The following is a 17188-nucleotide window of genomic DNA, read 5'->3' on the forward strand; positions in this document are numbered from 1 at the left end:
CATAGTCTACTGATTACTGTTCTCGACGTGAAAAGATGATGCTTTCAGAATATAAGGAATAACAAATTCGTACAAAATTAAATTTGTAGTGACTAAAGAAAACGAAGGAAAATTTCTAAAAAAAAACTAGGAAACATTTTTGATATAACAGTTATATCGTGGACGTCTGGAAGAGGCTTTCAAGGTAACACCGGTGTTTTGCGACATCCGCGACGAACAGGTGTCCACTGGTGGGCAGTCCAAGGTGTGGGCGCGCTTGCGCCGGCCCGGTTGCATCGTGTCCGCGTGAACGCACGGCTCGTCGGAGGGTAGCACGCCGGGGTTGGCCATCGGGCACGGGGGGTGATACCGGCAGCCGAGGAAGGGTGGTACGTTGAAGAAGGGGCGAGCGAGAGAGAGAGAGAGAGAGAGAAGGGAAGAGAGGGTGCAGAGAGAGCGAGATATGGGGGGCACTGGGCTAGTAGTCCGCGATAACGTCGCCTCAGTAGATCGTCGGCCGTCGCGTGGCTCCTCTCGCCTCATCGCGAACAACACGCGCCCTCGAGAGCTCCGCGTGCCACCCTTTGCTCCCGAAGGGCCAATGCGCCGGCCACGGAAGAGCTCGCCCCGAACCGGAAGCAAGTCGGACTTTTCACGCGACACGTGCTTCGCGTCACAACCGGAAGTCCGCCGGAAGTAGAGTTTGTGGGGGTGCGGGGGTGGGGTTTGATGCTGGAAGATCGCCGGAGAAAGTGTAAATCTTCCTCTTCTACCTCGATCCCCCTTTTATTCTCTGTTCAATCATTATCATTCTCTGGTGCGTGCTCTTGCTGTGAAGTTCTCGTAATCCAAAAAGGGAGAGCAGTGACACGTTGTGATCGAATCGTGAATCGTTTGGAAAAAATTTGTAGACGCTCGGTTTATTGTTTCGATGTTTGGTCCTTTGTAACGGATGTGGAGGGGTTCGTTGGAAATGAAATGGGGATTTGGAGAAACATAAGGATTGCCGGAGGAGTATGAGGGTGGCTGAGAAGAATCGTGAAACGTTTCTCAAAAATTTATAGATCCTTAGCTTGATGATGATTGCGTGGTAATTGTTTTGTCCTTTGTATTGCGAACGTGAACGGGTTCTATATGAAACGAGAGTTTGAAGGAATATAGGGGATGTTGAGGAATTCAAGGTCTGTCTCCAGAACAGCTGTGAACTGTCTGAAAAATTTATAGATGTTGATGATCGCCCGTTTCGTCCCTGGTCCCTTGAAAATTAAATGAATATGACGAAGTATGGGGGTTGCTGAAGTTGCTGAGGAAAGACGGGAACTGGTGAGAAATTCAAGGTCGCACGCGAGTTGAAGAGATTCGAGCGTTTTCGTTCGACGATAATTACCTGAAGCGGGGGCGGATAAGGTGCGAAATGAAAGGGCGAAACCGCGATTCACTTGCTGCGGCGAGTTTATTCTTTCAGGCGCGGTTATTAATTTTGAGGAAGCCAGAGGCGACGAAAACCCGGGTAAATTATGTTCCGGGACGGGCGGAGGACTTTTGCAAATAATTTGCGTGGTTGCTGAAGGGATTTCAGCTTGTGAATCTCATTCTGTGAATTGCGAATCTTAATGAGTTTATAGCTTTTAATCCTGGTCCGCGTTACAGAATAATGTCCCAGATTTTCGGTCTCTTTTTATAATTCTCGTTCCTCGATGGTGGATTTGTTAATTTAAATAATGTTTCCACACATCCAGAAGAAAAACTGTAAAAATCTTGTCCGATTAACAGCTCATGTTATTTGCCTTTCATCAACTTATGCAAGTTGTGAATCAGGAAAATCCATCTTGAATCGTTCCCGACGAAAATGAAAATATTTATGAAGCACACTGCACTCAATTTGAATTCTTATCAGGGCCACAAATTCTGTTAACTTTAATTTTCTGTAATTTTCATGCCTAATAAATGAGCAATTACTATGGAAATTTTATACAATTCCATATTTCCCGCTTTCATGTCGCGATGTCCTCTAAGAGTACACCACGCACGTTTAATTTAAAAATAACACGCTTCATCCTAACCCGTATTAATAAGTATGAATGTAGTTACGATCTCCAAACCAAATCAAATTAAAAATCTTAATTACCGACTTAAACAATTCTTTTTCAATCTTTAGCACGATAAAAAGACAAGGAAAAATTGACGGACTTTAAACATTTTCGTTCGTGTGATATCAGGGTACACATTATTAAAATAATAATTATAAATCTTTTCTCCCTGTAAATTATAGAAGTTAAACGATCATTATGCATTTATGGCTTATAAAAATGTTCAAAAAAGGCTGGAACATAAAATTCGATGGAATTTTGTACGATTTTTATTTGTTCTGGATCTACAACGGCTCTGTTCTCATTAAAAATGAGATTTTATTTCATTCCACTTTCATGAAATCCTATAAAAATTGGAAAATGCATAAACATTCGGGGTCTAGTAATCAGATTATAAAAATAAATGGTAGCTGAACGGGTTAAATAATAAATAGTACTCCTGGTCACATCGAGTTCCATTTGATTCGCATGTCAAAGGGTTGAAGAGAGAAAAATTGAAACACTGTTCCCCCATTCGAAGCTTTTGTCAACCGCGGTTTGCCGTCGATGGCGAATTCGAATCGCATTCGAATTTCGAGACTGGAGGATCTCGCGGTTCGTTTGTATCGTTGAACAATCGTTCCTGGTTGTTACGATTCAATTTTCGCGCGCGATCAACGTAGATTCCCGACCCGGAGCCGCGGTTCTCGGGATTTTGCGTCGGCCGGGTCTCGTGAATATTCAAATTCCGGGTTGTATGCTACTAAATTAATCCCGGCTGAGTGGCTCTTCTTTTCCGGGCCGAGACGATAATAAATTGGACTCGTTTGTTTTCATCTGTAGCGGAGAGAGCCGCGCGGGTAAAATTGCCGCGACACACGACATTCCGGACGGCAGCGAAACGATTTGCCCGCCGAGAGCCGCGCTTCCGTGTTTTCGACATGCGACCGAATGACAGGATTTTTTTTTTGGTTTTTCTCGTCAGTGACCAAGAATTTTGCACTGATTTTTCGCTTCGTGTCCAACCGCCGGAACATCAATTATCTCCGCGCCATTTGTTCGGGCGCGCGATACTCCCCTCGATTATGCGAGGGCTGCTCGATCTGACAGTCGACTGATCTTAGAACAGCTAAATTTAAAGAGAAAATTCACCGATACTGGGGAGAAAGTGCTAATCGATCAACTAAGTCGTGGGAAAGTGCTGCAACAATATTACAATTAAACAAAGGCTTCATACTTCACATTTAAAATGGAGCAACTTTTGTAAAAACAGACCAAATGATCCAAGTTCTTATAAATCGTTTGCGAAAATTTGTATGATTTTTTTATATAATTATCTAACACCATGGAAATCTCTCAAGTCAGTTTGAGAAAGTTGTTTTACGATTAATAAACAAGATACAGGAGCTACATACAGACGTTATTATTTCTTTTCTTAACAATCTCGACGAGTCCACAAAATGAAATAATATTTTCTAATTATTTTCACTGTTACGAATTTGACCTACTCATGTTTATAATAAGTAATAACAAACAGTGGTACTTTTAATAGAATGAATTTTGCCATTTCCCTCTAGGAGTTTTAAATTCTACTTACCTTAACGTCACTGTAAAAGTAAAGGACAGCCAGATTAAATGAGATTATACTTTCACAAGTATGTTTGAACTGTCGGCCGAAAGTTTGGAATCGCTGCAGATTTTCAATGAACGTCTACTGTGTGTGACAGTTTTTCGTTTAACGGAGAGCTAATTTTCCTGGGATTAGCTTTTACCTTTCTCTAAAATAAAGCAATTTCAGTGTTTGATACAATACATTTCTTTACAGCTAAATCTAAAGAAATTTTAAAGAGATTTTATTGAGCGAACCTTTAAATTATGATTTATTGCTGCTATTCTTTATTTTCGTTATTAGAAACGTTCCTGTAGAACAATTATATTCTTTGTCTCGCAATAAGAATAAAGGTAGAGAAATCGCGTATTTTCTCAATTCAATTTAATTAACAGGAACACTGATAGATCCCGCCTGTCGATACGTCAATCCCAATCATTTAATCATCATTTCGCAGTCGAAAAGTCCGAGACTCGAAAAGCCGTGCCAATATCGATTAAAAATTCGAACGTGTCATCGGATAAATGGAATGCGTGACGGTTTGCAGGTTGAGTGGCGATGAAAACTTCACGTTTTCGTTAATGAACACGCGCGATCAAGCGCGGTTTAGGATTCGAACACAATAACTGGAACGCAACGACTCGATCGGCCATGTTGGCGTTCGATTCGCCGTTTTCTGGTTAAACCTTTTCTTCCGAGGGCCATTTTCCATGAAGATAGTCGAATTTAGTCTTTTCCATTCCGAGTGGCTAATTATACGTTGATATTCGAGAGCAGTGCATGGTAATGCACTCCTAATATACTCCCTCATTTGAAATTTATTAATAGACAGCGGATTTGATGCATTTATGGAAAAAAACGTGTAGATGTAATTGAAAACAGCAAAATCATTCGAAGAATTTTCAACCTATTAAACATATTAAGAAAGAAAATAAATTTGTATTTCTATATTATATTGTTTCTTTATTCTGTTTATCAAATAGAATTTCGTGAGAAATATTTTACCCCAAACCAGCAAATGTGTTTCACAGTTCGTAGAGTCGCCATTTAACTGACGCTACACCTGAATAATGGAGACAGGGAGCAAGGTAAATGTGCCTATTCGTGACCCATGTTTTTATTACCGACCAGTTGCTCCATTCACGTTATTATAAGCATACACTTAAGGCTACAGCATTTTATTTTTTAATTTACTTGTTGCTGGCTGGCGCTTTTATTATTAACGCGTTTAATTAACATGAAAGTTTCAGACTGTGCTTCTTCACAGAAGACCGTGCAGATATGATTACTTATTAGAACGTACAATTACATCGGCAATTGTGTTACATACTGATCGATAAAAATATTCGATTATCGATTACGATAGAATGTTTCGCGTTCGTCTAGAATCTGATAGTTTATATGTAATCCATAAAAATTGGTCGATATGGAGCACTTTGGGACGAATTTTTCAAGAAACTTTTACTAGGAAAGCTCACTTTCGATTTGAAAAATTCAATTGGAAAAATGGGAATACGTATGATATTCCCATTGTATTTTTTTTTTTTTTTTTGAAATTGTTGCTGACTGTGAGATGCTGTATTCTTACGGGATGGTCAAGGGGTCACGGACTTTAACTTACGAGTATAGCAATCGCTGAAAGGGGCTACCGTGAAAGATACCCTTCACATTTGCCTAGTTCTCATCGGGAAAGCGATCGAGTTATTTCGTATCCAACGTGGTTTATTTCTCCCGACTTCGACGGAAAGGTAAACTTACTTTGATGCCAAAGGTCTTCCATTGCGTTATAATCGATCATGCACTTATTGCAGAATTAGCCGCGTCGAATGAGTTATTTTTATCCCATCCCCTAAAAGAGGCTACACCAAACATTCCGATCAGGAAATGGTGACAGAAAATATTGCATACATTAAATAATATTGTATAAGTTGGTGAAACAACGCTAATACAACGACAAAACTTGTTTGATTTTAATTATTTTTTTAGGCAACTTTTATCAACTTATTAGTGACGTTTTCCTTATTGATATGAGTCCAAACACGACATAATTCGGAGCACGTACGTTCATTGAATTGACGATTCAGTAGAACCTCGATTATTCGAACCGATGACATCTGAATCCTCCAGTTTTTCGCAATCATATCAATCTAAAGCGATCCTGACCATATCTAACATTAAAGTGAGTTAACTCTTCCATTATTCGGATAGTAGAGGCTCCACTATGTCGTAGATTAAATTTATAACCCAAACCGTAACGTGTTCGGTATAGTTTTAATCAGAAAAATGTCACGAATATGTTGGGAAATATTTGAGCCGTTTATTTTGAAAGTGGCCTAAGTCCATTTTCGAGAAAAATCAACCTAGCAATTTTAATATTTACATTGCTACGTTATTTTTTCATTCAAAAGCAAATTGTAACTATAATATATTTAAAATCACAAGGATTTTGTAAAAAGGGAATTATCTGGTTAATAGAATGATACAGATTTTTATTTTGAAAGTGGCTCAAGTCCATTCTTAGTAAGAAGACACATATTATTCACTTAATAATTGCTATTATTTTAATAGGAATTGTAAATTTAACTCTCTAATTAGATCCACTTAAGCAGTGTGATACATTGGTATCCTATACGTATATTTTCAATTTCATTGAAATCTCCAAGCTCTTAAATATCTCAATTTAAACTTAAATGGACTTAGGCCACTTTCAAAATAAACGGCTCATTTAATGAAACAAATCCTTAGAAGTAAAAGCGTTTTATCGTTGTTCCGTTCATTCTTTTCAACGCTCTAAGAGCAAGACATAAAAGAATATCGTCCGTATAAAGCTTTAAAATTCAAGAACAAAAGCCGCAATTATTTTTGCGCGAACCTAATATTTTGAGAGTATCTGGATAGAGGTGTGAGGATAGAGGAGGTAACGAAATCATCGAGGTCGACGCTGCCAGGGAATTTCATCCACGTTTCGACGCGTTTCTCCGGCCGTGGATTTCGTTGCAGGCTTGACGGAGTAGTATAAGTGCGGGGGCGTGCATGATGCAGCGGGTCCTGCTCGTGGCAATGAAGAATAACCTTCTCGAACGGTTTGATCCAGGGTTTCTCGGCCCGGGAACCGAGAGAGGCGAGCTTGTTGATATCGTCGCGTCGCGTCGCGGCGACTAATATTTGTGAAGCGTATTGATGGACCCTAAACTTCCGTCGCCAAAAGCATTTTGCTCTGGTGCCGACCGATATTGATTTCCCCGTTCTTCGACGGCATTGATGGAAACTCGCTTTGAAGAAAACTGATTGCGGAAAAATTCGGAGAAAAAAGACGCGAATTCTCTGCTCTTTCTCATTCTCTCTCTCTCTCTCTCCCTCTCTCTTTCTCTCTCCCTCTGTACAGCGTCGTATTTCTCCCGGCGATTCTACTATCGAACTTGCTCGGAGATATTGTATTATGCTGTATGCTCCAGAATTTTATTGTTCAAACATTTGTATGTCACAATCGACTGAAAAATCATGGAGCAAGTGTTGCGCGAGTGTAGGAACAATTTTTATTATTTTTGTTGTACTGTTCAAGTTGGAAATTGTTGTTCGCTGTTTGTGCTCTAATTATACAGTAGACGAAGATTTTGAAATTTTATTCAGGGTCTTTTCGTGTTGTTCAATGTTCACGCAAAGTACTTTAATTAGACTAATTGGCTTCTAAGTATTGTTACCTCTGTCTTTCTTTTCTATTCGTGAGTTAATATTTTTTAATGTAATTTTATTCTTCTATAGTGTGATATTAGTTCTTGTTTCTATTTGAGTTTTTATATATGTTTATACAGTACCTCTCTTTCTCTGTGTGTGGAAGACTTTGCTAAAATGTTTCGAAGAATGGTGGAAAAATGGAGTATCTCCATCAGTGTTAACCTAAACGGAAAGAAAAATTCATTATTCCTTCAAAGTGTATAATATAAATAAATATAAATAATTTTAGACGTAGCGCCATTGAAAATGATGATCCATTATCGTATTGTTTAAAAAATTTATAGAAGATATGAATAATAAATCTTAAAATTTGTAAATGAAAGAAGATTATAAATATTTTGAGGTATGCTTGGCGTCTCGTTCTTGGAAGTGCAATTTTAAAAAACGCGTTTAATATTTTAAATATAATTTATGCCACCAATTTACAATTAGATATAACAGCAAATTGGATGTAACAAATTCATCTACGAATTTTCCGATAAAACTTGAACGTTTCAAAACCATCGTCGGCATTCGCAAGAGAGTTTTTTTCAGATACTAATTTGTAATTGGGTTATAATTCCCGCCGCGAGTAATGTTGGGGCCCGCCGTGGCGCGTCGCTTCACTAGCTACATCGCGTAGCGTTCGTTCTCTTGTACTTGCTCGCGCGCTTGCGTCCTTGCCACAACGGTCGAGACATGCAACCGCGTTTTGCCCCCTGCCCAGTCAATATTATATTATATTATTATTACTACTTGTGTGTACGTTCTACTAAAAAATATATCGTGTGTGAATGAACTATAAATATCACTGTATAATTTACTCTAACCCGGATGCGCCAACAAGGTTATGGGCCCAGCACGCTTCCACTGCGCCAACACAATTTTCCGTCCATCTGATTGTCAGAGCCCCTTAATAACTCCGAGCGATTCGACAGCCGATATCAAGGCAACTAATTAGAAATCGCCTTCATTGATTCGAGGGACTGTTATCTTATCGGACGCGAAATCAGAATCTAATTCGCGAACGGGGTCGGGCAAATTAGCGTCGATATTTTACTGTCGCTTTTAATTACGATTTATGTGTAAAATAATAGCGTGCGTTAAACGCGAGTAAATTACGCGTTAGCCGAAGGATCGGCTTCGTAATATTTTCTCTTGCGATAATTAACTGCCGCCACATTTTTCTCGGCGAACTAGGTGCGCGGGACTCGTGATTATAATCAAAATAACTTCGTTAGAAGGTTCTCTTGGCCGAGAAACGAGATCAGAACTTTATTTCTCGCGTGTCATCTTCCATTAATTGAACGGCTGACACCGTTTGTCTTTTTCACTATAGCAATCTGACATTTCGCCCGGGCAAGTCAATGCGACCAACCGTCGCGCCGCGCCGGGGTAAAACATTTCTACTTATTTTCTACGGTGAATATAATTACATTCAGTTTCGTGATTACACTTCCCTTTCAATCTCCATGAATCTCATAATTAGATCGCGGATCGTTATGCATTCACGCGGAACTAGAATCTTCAGAATTTAATACGGTTCCAGTTCCTTTCTGACCCACTGAAGCTTATTAACGGTGGATTCTCCTGTAATTACAATGGGAGCATGTAACCTTTATGAATCTCTTTCAGAGTAATTGCGTGTAATACAGGACTAGAACTTTTATGAACATATTTATCTGAAGCACAGCAGTATGTAATCATTTTTATCTGAAATCTTCTTGTTGTTCGTTATGTGTTGTGCAAGTTTTATGGTCCTACGCAGTGTAGCACATGTTACGGTCATAAAAATGGTTAAAGATAAACGGATTTGGCTCTATTTCGACTGAGAATTACAAACATTCTGTTCAAATCATTATTCATTCGTATCGAGTTCAAGAAGACCTGCATTAATCGAAAAGAATTTGGTTCCAAAATACATCTACAGAAATGCGTAATAATTTCAACGAGTCCAACAGAGCAGGGGAAAATAGTATTTTAAATAGTAAATAGTAAATAATCCCATTTATTTTACAGTATCTGTACAACTTTGAAAATAAAATATTTTATTTGATGCAGTAATTTTTGAAAATAAAGTATTTTATTTGTTGCAGTAATTTTTGAAAATAGTATTTGACAATAGTATTTTATTTGAAGAATATTGGTTCGCATTCAATAGATTTCCGAGTATAAATAGTTTCCTGGTGATAAGATACACTGTATGTTTATCAACAAACCTCAGTAGACACATGCTGTGAACGGAAGTGGATTTACGCAGTTTCGAAATAGGAAGGACTTCATGAACCCGATTTATGTTAGTGTCATGCGACCAAAGAAAAGATGACTTTTTTACCACGCTTATATTTCCTTTATGGAAAAAGAAAAAAATGATATCAGTCATACAAACATTGCAAAATTAGAATTATTTCAATATTTGAGCGACAGTGATACACGAATTGAAAGTACTGCAAAGTACATATACATGAAAACATTATTTTAAAAATACAATACTGCCCCAGCAAATGATATAGTTTCTTATATTAAGTACCATTTCTTCTTTAAATTATTGCTAAAATAAGAAATATTAAATAAGTAATGCGATTTCTGAAAGTAGTAGGTGTAACGTCGCAAAAAATAAAATATTCTATTTTGCGTTTCAGATTATTAAAATAGAAATATTTTACTTTGCGTTTCAGATTGTTAAAATAGAAATATTTTATTTTGAGGTTCAGATTGTTCAAATAGAAGTGTTTTATTTCGAGGTCCAAATTGTTCGAATAGAAATATTTTATATTTCGAGGTTCAGATAGTCCAACTAAAACAGTATTTTCTTTAAGCAAAACAAAATCTCAAATATTAAATAGTATTTCAAATATTTTTTCGCCAAATAATGCCCACCTCTGGAGTCCAACCATAATAGTCATGAAATCATGAAAAGCACTCGTGTCTTTCGAGGGCCAATCACGTTGCGAGCCCACTCCTCTCGACCCACGATCATACAATTTCGAGGAAAATCGAAATCCGACGAGCTCGACCGAACTCTGGCCATTGAAGAAACGGCTCGTCGGACAGATATCATTATCGATGGTCGACGAACAACAGGAGTCATCGGGTAAACAAAATTAAACAAAAAAACCCAGGACAACAAAAGCAGAGAGAGAGAGAAAGAGGGAGAGAGAGGGATGCGCTTCGGAACAAAACAGGCCCTCGAACCTTTTCTACTCTTCGTCGAACCGCCCTTTAGTAATCGAACCCCTCCACTTTGCCCGTCGCGTCAATAGAACATCGAACGCGACATCCGTGGTATATCCCTGAATCAGGATTTCTCGCCCACGCGGGTCACCTTCAGAGAAAGAAATTTCCGAATGTCTGATTTATTAGTGCGCGGTGTAGTGCGGCAGAGAGACGATCGCCGAGCGAAGTGGTCGATAACAACCGGAAGTGGTGGAGGAGGGATCTAGAAGATTCGGAAAAGAGGATACTGTATGTAGGAGCCGCGGAAGAGGAGCACTCGCAGCATCCGAGGTCACAGATGCTGAGGATTCGACTTGGCCGCGCGTAGACGGGGCTGTTCAGCGATCAGCGATCTTTCCGAGCGATGATCGGCTCGTCGGTGGCTACCATTGATCCCACGGATCCCTCCGTGGCCCTCGCTGACACCTGTTTCGAGGACCTTTTGTTTCTGAACCGATCCGGCGCCGGCTGCGACTTCGCCGCGACGGCGATCGTCAATGATAGTCATTACGAAGAGAATGGAGTGCACACAGAAGCCCAAGGGTTGAACAACTGGTGGGCCATGTTGGCCCTTGTCCTGGTCCTGGGCACTGCCGCTGGGAATATCTTGGTGTGCCTGGCCATCACCAAGGAGAAGCGACTGCAGAATGTCACCAATTACTTCCTGATGAGCCTGGCCATCACCGATCTTATGGTCGCCGTTCTGGTCATGCCGCTGGGGATACTCACACTTGTCAGGGGTAAGTTAAAACTTTTCAACAGCTTTTTGAAATGCTCAGCATATTTTCTTTCTCCCACAATTGGATTTTGTGGTGACGTTTTGAAGTAGGGTAAACTAAATTGACACCCTATTGATTGGCATCCTAAGCCAAAATCGTGAAAAAGTAATTCTATCTTTTTTTCAAATGTTTAAACAAGCTTTTAACTTTCTATTATTGTAAGCCAATAGAGATTTTTCAGCAAAATCAAACAGTTTTACGAGTCATACAGTGGGTGTACAAGGTATTCGTGCACCTTTTGAAAACTAATAGTAGCTCGTGTGTATGTTAATCGAATTCGATGAAATTTTCAGCATGTAATTAATTTAACGTAGATCTACAACACATGTATTTTAAATTTTCATTAAAGGCCCAAATAAAAAAAGTTTTAAACAATGCCGTTTTTTATTTTTCCATGTAACTTCGTAAATTATAGTTTTTGGAAAATGTTTTTTGCATATCATTTCGTAAACAAATGCTTCCAATTGATTATAAAGAATCAGGTCGTTTGGTTCAATTATAAAAAAGTGATTAGTTTTTAAAAGGTGTACGAATACTTTGTAAAAATGACTTTAACTACAATTTTGCGTCAAGTTTCTTTTACAAATGTCCACCGATCCAGAGGTGTAGATACACCCCCTGTAGTTATAGTTATACACCCTGTACAACAATTGTTAGCAGTACCTTTCGGAATCATTTCACCACCAGTGCTATATGACACTTGTCAATTCGAGGGTGTTACTCTTAAGAGTACGATTGGTTAGTGGACTTGTAGGTAAGGAGAGCTCTGTGACAGTTTGTCGTGACGAACGTCCATGCTCGAGAATGAAACCCGCTGAAGTAGCTGTTCTCGAGCGGACAGCATTAACCCTGGACAGTCCAGAAATATTTCTAACCGGTCACAAAATATCAAAAATGACTACAATATAGAGTAGCCTAAAACTAGATGATTAATTTAGACGACTAGACCGTTTAAGATTCGAATTTGTTTCTAAAAGAGTAAATAGGAGTTTTTAAAAAATACAAGGGTTTCAATTTAACCCTTAGCATTCGAGAGGTGTCACAGCTTACCACTAAAAATTGTTACTACACATTTATACTTTATATCTATACTGTTATACTACACATTTAAGTATTGTATGAGGTATTATAACAATTTCATATCCACAAAATTAAAAAGATCATATAGAGTTAAAATAGCACCTAGTGCAAAGGGTTAAAATGGTTTAGTGACTTTTAGGCCACTCTTTATCTCAAAAATAACGAAAAATAAGTAAAAAGGAAATAGCTAGGCAAAAACACACTATAAATTCCGCAGCGATTGTGTAAACCCGTGAAAAAGGGAAATATGAGTCAAGAAAATATGCCGGAATGGACGCGAACGTCTAATAGAATGGTTAAGAAAATGATAGGGTAAAACAGGAGTGTGTAAAACAGGTGATGTAGGTGACAGTTAAGATGGTCTGGGTATACATATGCAGCGCAGTAATGTGAAAAGTACAGACGAGGGTATAAGCATCAAGGCTGCGGATGGATCATTGAAGAGGCAACCTCCATTTCATAGCCGGAAGATTAAATTTCTTCGGCAAAGATTTATTACCTTCGAGGGTCTTTATGATCTTGTGTCAGCACCTATTTTGCAAAATACAAGGAAACGTCTATATCGAGTGCTATAAAGGTGCAGTAATATGCAAGAAAGTATGAAACAGCGAGTTGAAAATAGAATGACGTAAAATGCCGGAAATCGTAGCGTATAGATTAGCAATATTCCCGTGATTAACGGGAGTAGTGAAACAGAAGATGGTGATTGCCATTTTAGTCATTCTAGCGAGCACAATGGGCAAGCAAAGATGTTTTTATTGCGTGGCTGTCGGTTCAATATTCGGGATCGCGAAAAAGACGGCTGAAACGTTCAGTCGTTAAGATTTCCATCAGCCAGATGCATTTTCCAATAATGGCTGGTGAACTTTCCGACCGTTATGTACGCTCGAATCTAAGTTTCCCCTTGTTACCGAGATTACGCGAAGATTGAGGAAAGCTCGATGAAGATTCAGTAACGCGAAGAAGTAAATTTCATCTGTGATCTCGGGTTCTCTCAGGTGTTATTCACTCCTCCGACCTGACTATGCTCTAAACGAGGATCGATGGTGTCTCGTTCGTATAAGTTTCAACGTTGTTCGACAGCGCGCGAAAACCATGCCGCATCATTTCTTAATTCCCGGACTAATGAAAAGACAACAGGAAAATATTTACCGTCGGAAACGCCGGGATATACAATTTTTCAGGTGAGAGAGAAATTGATATTTGTTCGGCGGGTTGAGGCGAAACCGCGCGTTTCTTTCTTGTTTAACAATTGCCGGAATTCTGCTCTTGTGTGAAATGATTAAATATTTTTTCTTTTTTATTTAAAAATGATTTAATAAATTCGTTCGAACGCTAATTGGAATTGGCGCTTTTCGAATTTTTATAATTCTACTATTTGATACACGTTTGATCGATGCTGCAACACTAAATTATTATTAGAGCCGCGAAGAATAAAACTGTGTTTCTAATTAAAACATTCGCACAATTCGATTCGAACTTTAAATGCACTGTGACATTCAGCTAAAATACGATACTTTCTAGAATATTTACTTTAACTTCAGAAACGCGTTGTGTGAAATAGATCTATGTAGAACGACGTTTAACTGCAACTTCTTGACATTTCGGAGAACTTGGTAAATTATCAAGGGACTAAATCGAGTCTAATTAGGCCGAGAAAGTTTACGCATTTGTAAAATTGAATCGAAACTGCGACGAACTTTCTGTCTACTTTCCATGTTAAGAACTCTACGAGAAAAGTTGATTCTACTATATCCTCGAAAAAGTATTGTCTGAAATTATGACGATTTCCATAAATGTCTTCAGTCTATGAATAATTTGTCTTCTACAGCATGCACAAAGAAGTGCTGCTTTAATATGTCACTTATTGATTGTAGTTAGAAACGTTTCAACTGATTGAACAAAATAAATACAGTGACCTTGAAATATTACCTTGAACTGCAGATCAGTATAAATGTTGACCTGTTCTCCCAAAAATATTGAAACGTATAAAGAAATATGAACAGACTTTTACATATAAAGTGTCACCGCGCGAATTGTCTTTTAAATAACATATTCTTCTAGTGTTTGAACTGACTAAATAATAAAATAAATTCAGTCATATTGAGCCGACCATCAACCTCAGAACAGATCGAACAGATTAGCATAGTTTTCCAAAAAATATCGGAACGAACAAAGCGATACAAATGTTTACAGCAACATATCATTTTCAGAACATTTTCCACGTCAAATAAAAAAGACTTTGTCTCTTATGGAAACACAAATACAAAAATGTTTGGTGGGCAAATGGAGTTCAAAATTACTGTATTTGTTCCGTAATTAAGAGAAATACTCGGCCAGCGGAGAAATGTAGTTTATTTTAAACAAATTCCGTTCGCGGCGAATACCGAGCGCGCTGTAATTTTAACCGCAGAAACATGTGTCGCTATATACACGTATAGAACGCTTTTATGCGACTATTGTACGGGGAAATTGTTGATACAGTTTAATTGGACTGCAAGCGCGGAGGGCTTCGATACGTCTGCACTGATTAATTTGTGGACGAGTCAAATGTAAAAAAACGCGTTGTCAGGCTCAGATGAGACGTGAGCCCTAGCTTCGATTGAATATTGGACATGAAACGAGGGCGGCTGTTCCGAGGATAATTGAACAAGCCTCGATTCGACGGGGGTGTGTATTATTTTTCTATCCCGTGACGTGGAAAAAGTAGGTCCGTGTTCGTACCGTTCGAAAATATTTGCTGATCGACGAACTTGACTTTATCGCTAACAAACTCTCGTAAAAGAACACTACAGAAATCTGTAAAAAATGATTCCCATCATCTTTTTTCAACTCTGGTCTTTTTATCAATTTTCTTCTTCGTACAGTGGTTGTAATAACTTCATCATGCACTGTAAGTCTGTTAATAAGTGACAGTTTTTTAAACTACGTAGCAATAGAAATAAATTCGAAGTTGATTGTGAAACTGCTGCAATTTTCTTTGAATGAGTATATAAGATAATCGGTGCAGAGTATATTACGACTGATTGTAAAATGTCAATATCAATTTCAACGGGCTACATTGAAAGTGCTAGAGACTCGCCAAATTACCTAACGGGTATAACAAAGATTACACCGAAGTAAAATGTTCTGATGAAGGTTTCACATCCAATTCCATCATTAAACTACTCTCTCCATTATACATTTACAATATACAAAAGTTTTCAAAAGAGGATAAAAAGTACTTTGAAATAAATAAATAAAAAAGTATCTTAAAATATTAAATTATTACACAGTAAAGGAGGAAATTGCATCTCACATTAAAGTAAAAATGCCAAAAAACCTTGACTTTAATTCTACTTACGCGGCGGGAGTAATACTTTCAAAAAATATGCCCTTTTCTTGATAAAGAATTAAATTTCTGTTTCACCCGGGTTTCTCGATTCACGGCAATAAAAATGTAAAGTTACAATTTACAAGTCTATATTCTGGAGGAACATATTCCGTGAAACCTTCGAGAGATATTACGGCAAATCTTCGCGCAGGATACATCTATTTCGGATTATATACGAGAGCGGTCTTGTAAATAGACGATACTGTAAACGAACTTATTGGTATTCCGTCGACGAGTCGCACAATATTAAGTTGCCGTGCTGCTGCGAGAAACAAGAACTTCCAACGAACGAGATCCGTCGGGTTTCTAATTTCCGCCTCCACACTTTTTAGTCCCCCTATTCAAATTCCTTTACGCCTAACAATTCACTATAAAGCACCGACGCGTCCCCCTTTTGCGCGTTTAATCAGCTTCTTGCGGGGAGAAGTGGAATTAGTTGTTTAATCGATTTCCGAATCGTGGTTCGAGCTGAATCCTAAATTTTCCGCACCCATTTTTCATATTTTACTGTCTTTAATACATCATAGAATATACTAGTACACTGTAAATTTTATGAATTTATAACAAGGATGAATAAAACATATTGTACAATAAAGAAAATGATGAGGAAACACATTACATACTTTACAATTTTCTAATTAAGAAAAGCACATTTTTGAAGGAGTGTAAAATTGTACTCAATGATAGAATAGTGAAATTATAAAATAGAAAATTGAATACCAAAATGAGTTAAGGAGTCAAAATAGAAAGAAAAAATAGTTTAGAACACATCTATTACAACGTTCGAGATACAAGAAAAGTTAAAAAGCACATTTTTGAAGGATTCGAAGATTCACTCAATGATAAAATAATAAGATGCCAAAAATACAAGAAAACTGAATACTAAAATGAGTAAAAAGTTGTTTCGCACCCTGGGGAGCCCCAAATGGTATGGATTTAGTAGGAACAGGAGTACGAATTTCTCTTCCTACTTTCACGGTTCCCAACGGAAACGTTCGTTAAATGAATCGTAGCATTCGAGTTGGTGAAGTGACCTTGTGCCGGTGATTTTCTGATCGCACAGTGCTTTACCGTCCGATCGACTGTAGCCTGATGCGTTGTAGTATGTCGATTTGATGTAGACGTAGTTTACTTATGAATGAGACCTAGACACACCATTGGCGTATATCCAAGTCCGTCTATTTCGAGGTTTCAGAAGTCCCGGAAGCTATACGACCTTTGCCGAGCACACTCTCCCTCGCGCCATCTTTCAACGTCTACTTATTATAGTCGCGCGGGCAGCGTGGATTTTTCAGCGGGATCAAACGAGCGAGCTCTTCGATTTCTCAGTTTGCTTTTGTAGGTGATGCTTCTCTCTTTCCATCTCCCA

The 17188-nt window shown here is 38.4% G+C and overlaps 1 protein-coding gene across 2 annotated transcripts in view; it reads left to right on the forward strand.

Moving 5' to 3' along the window:
• The first annotated feature begins 444 nt into the window (after positions 1–444).
• Positions 445–17188, forward strand: part of 5-ht2b (5-hydroxytryptamine receptor 2B) — a 136155-nt gene continuing 119411 nt past the window's right edge. The window contains exons 1-2 of one of the 2 annotated variants that reach the window (XM_076426444.1): positions 445–733; positions 10735–11327. In XM_076426444.1, coding sequence (XP_076282559.1) covers positions 10952–11327 — 376 coding nt within the window. In that variant the 5' untranslated portion in view covers positions 445–733; positions 10735–10951. Of the gene's footprint in view, positions 11328–17188 lie in introns of both variants that reach the window. The other variant, XM_076426443.1, reaches the window with a different exon arrangement.

This window comes from Lasioglossum baleicum, chromosome 6, assembly GCF_051020765.1.
Source record: "Lasioglossum baleicum chromosome 6, iyLasBale1, whole genome shotgun sequence".
Lineage (NCBI taxonomy): Eukaryota > Metazoa > Arthropoda > Insecta > Hymenoptera > Halictidae > Lasioglossum > Lasioglossum baleicum.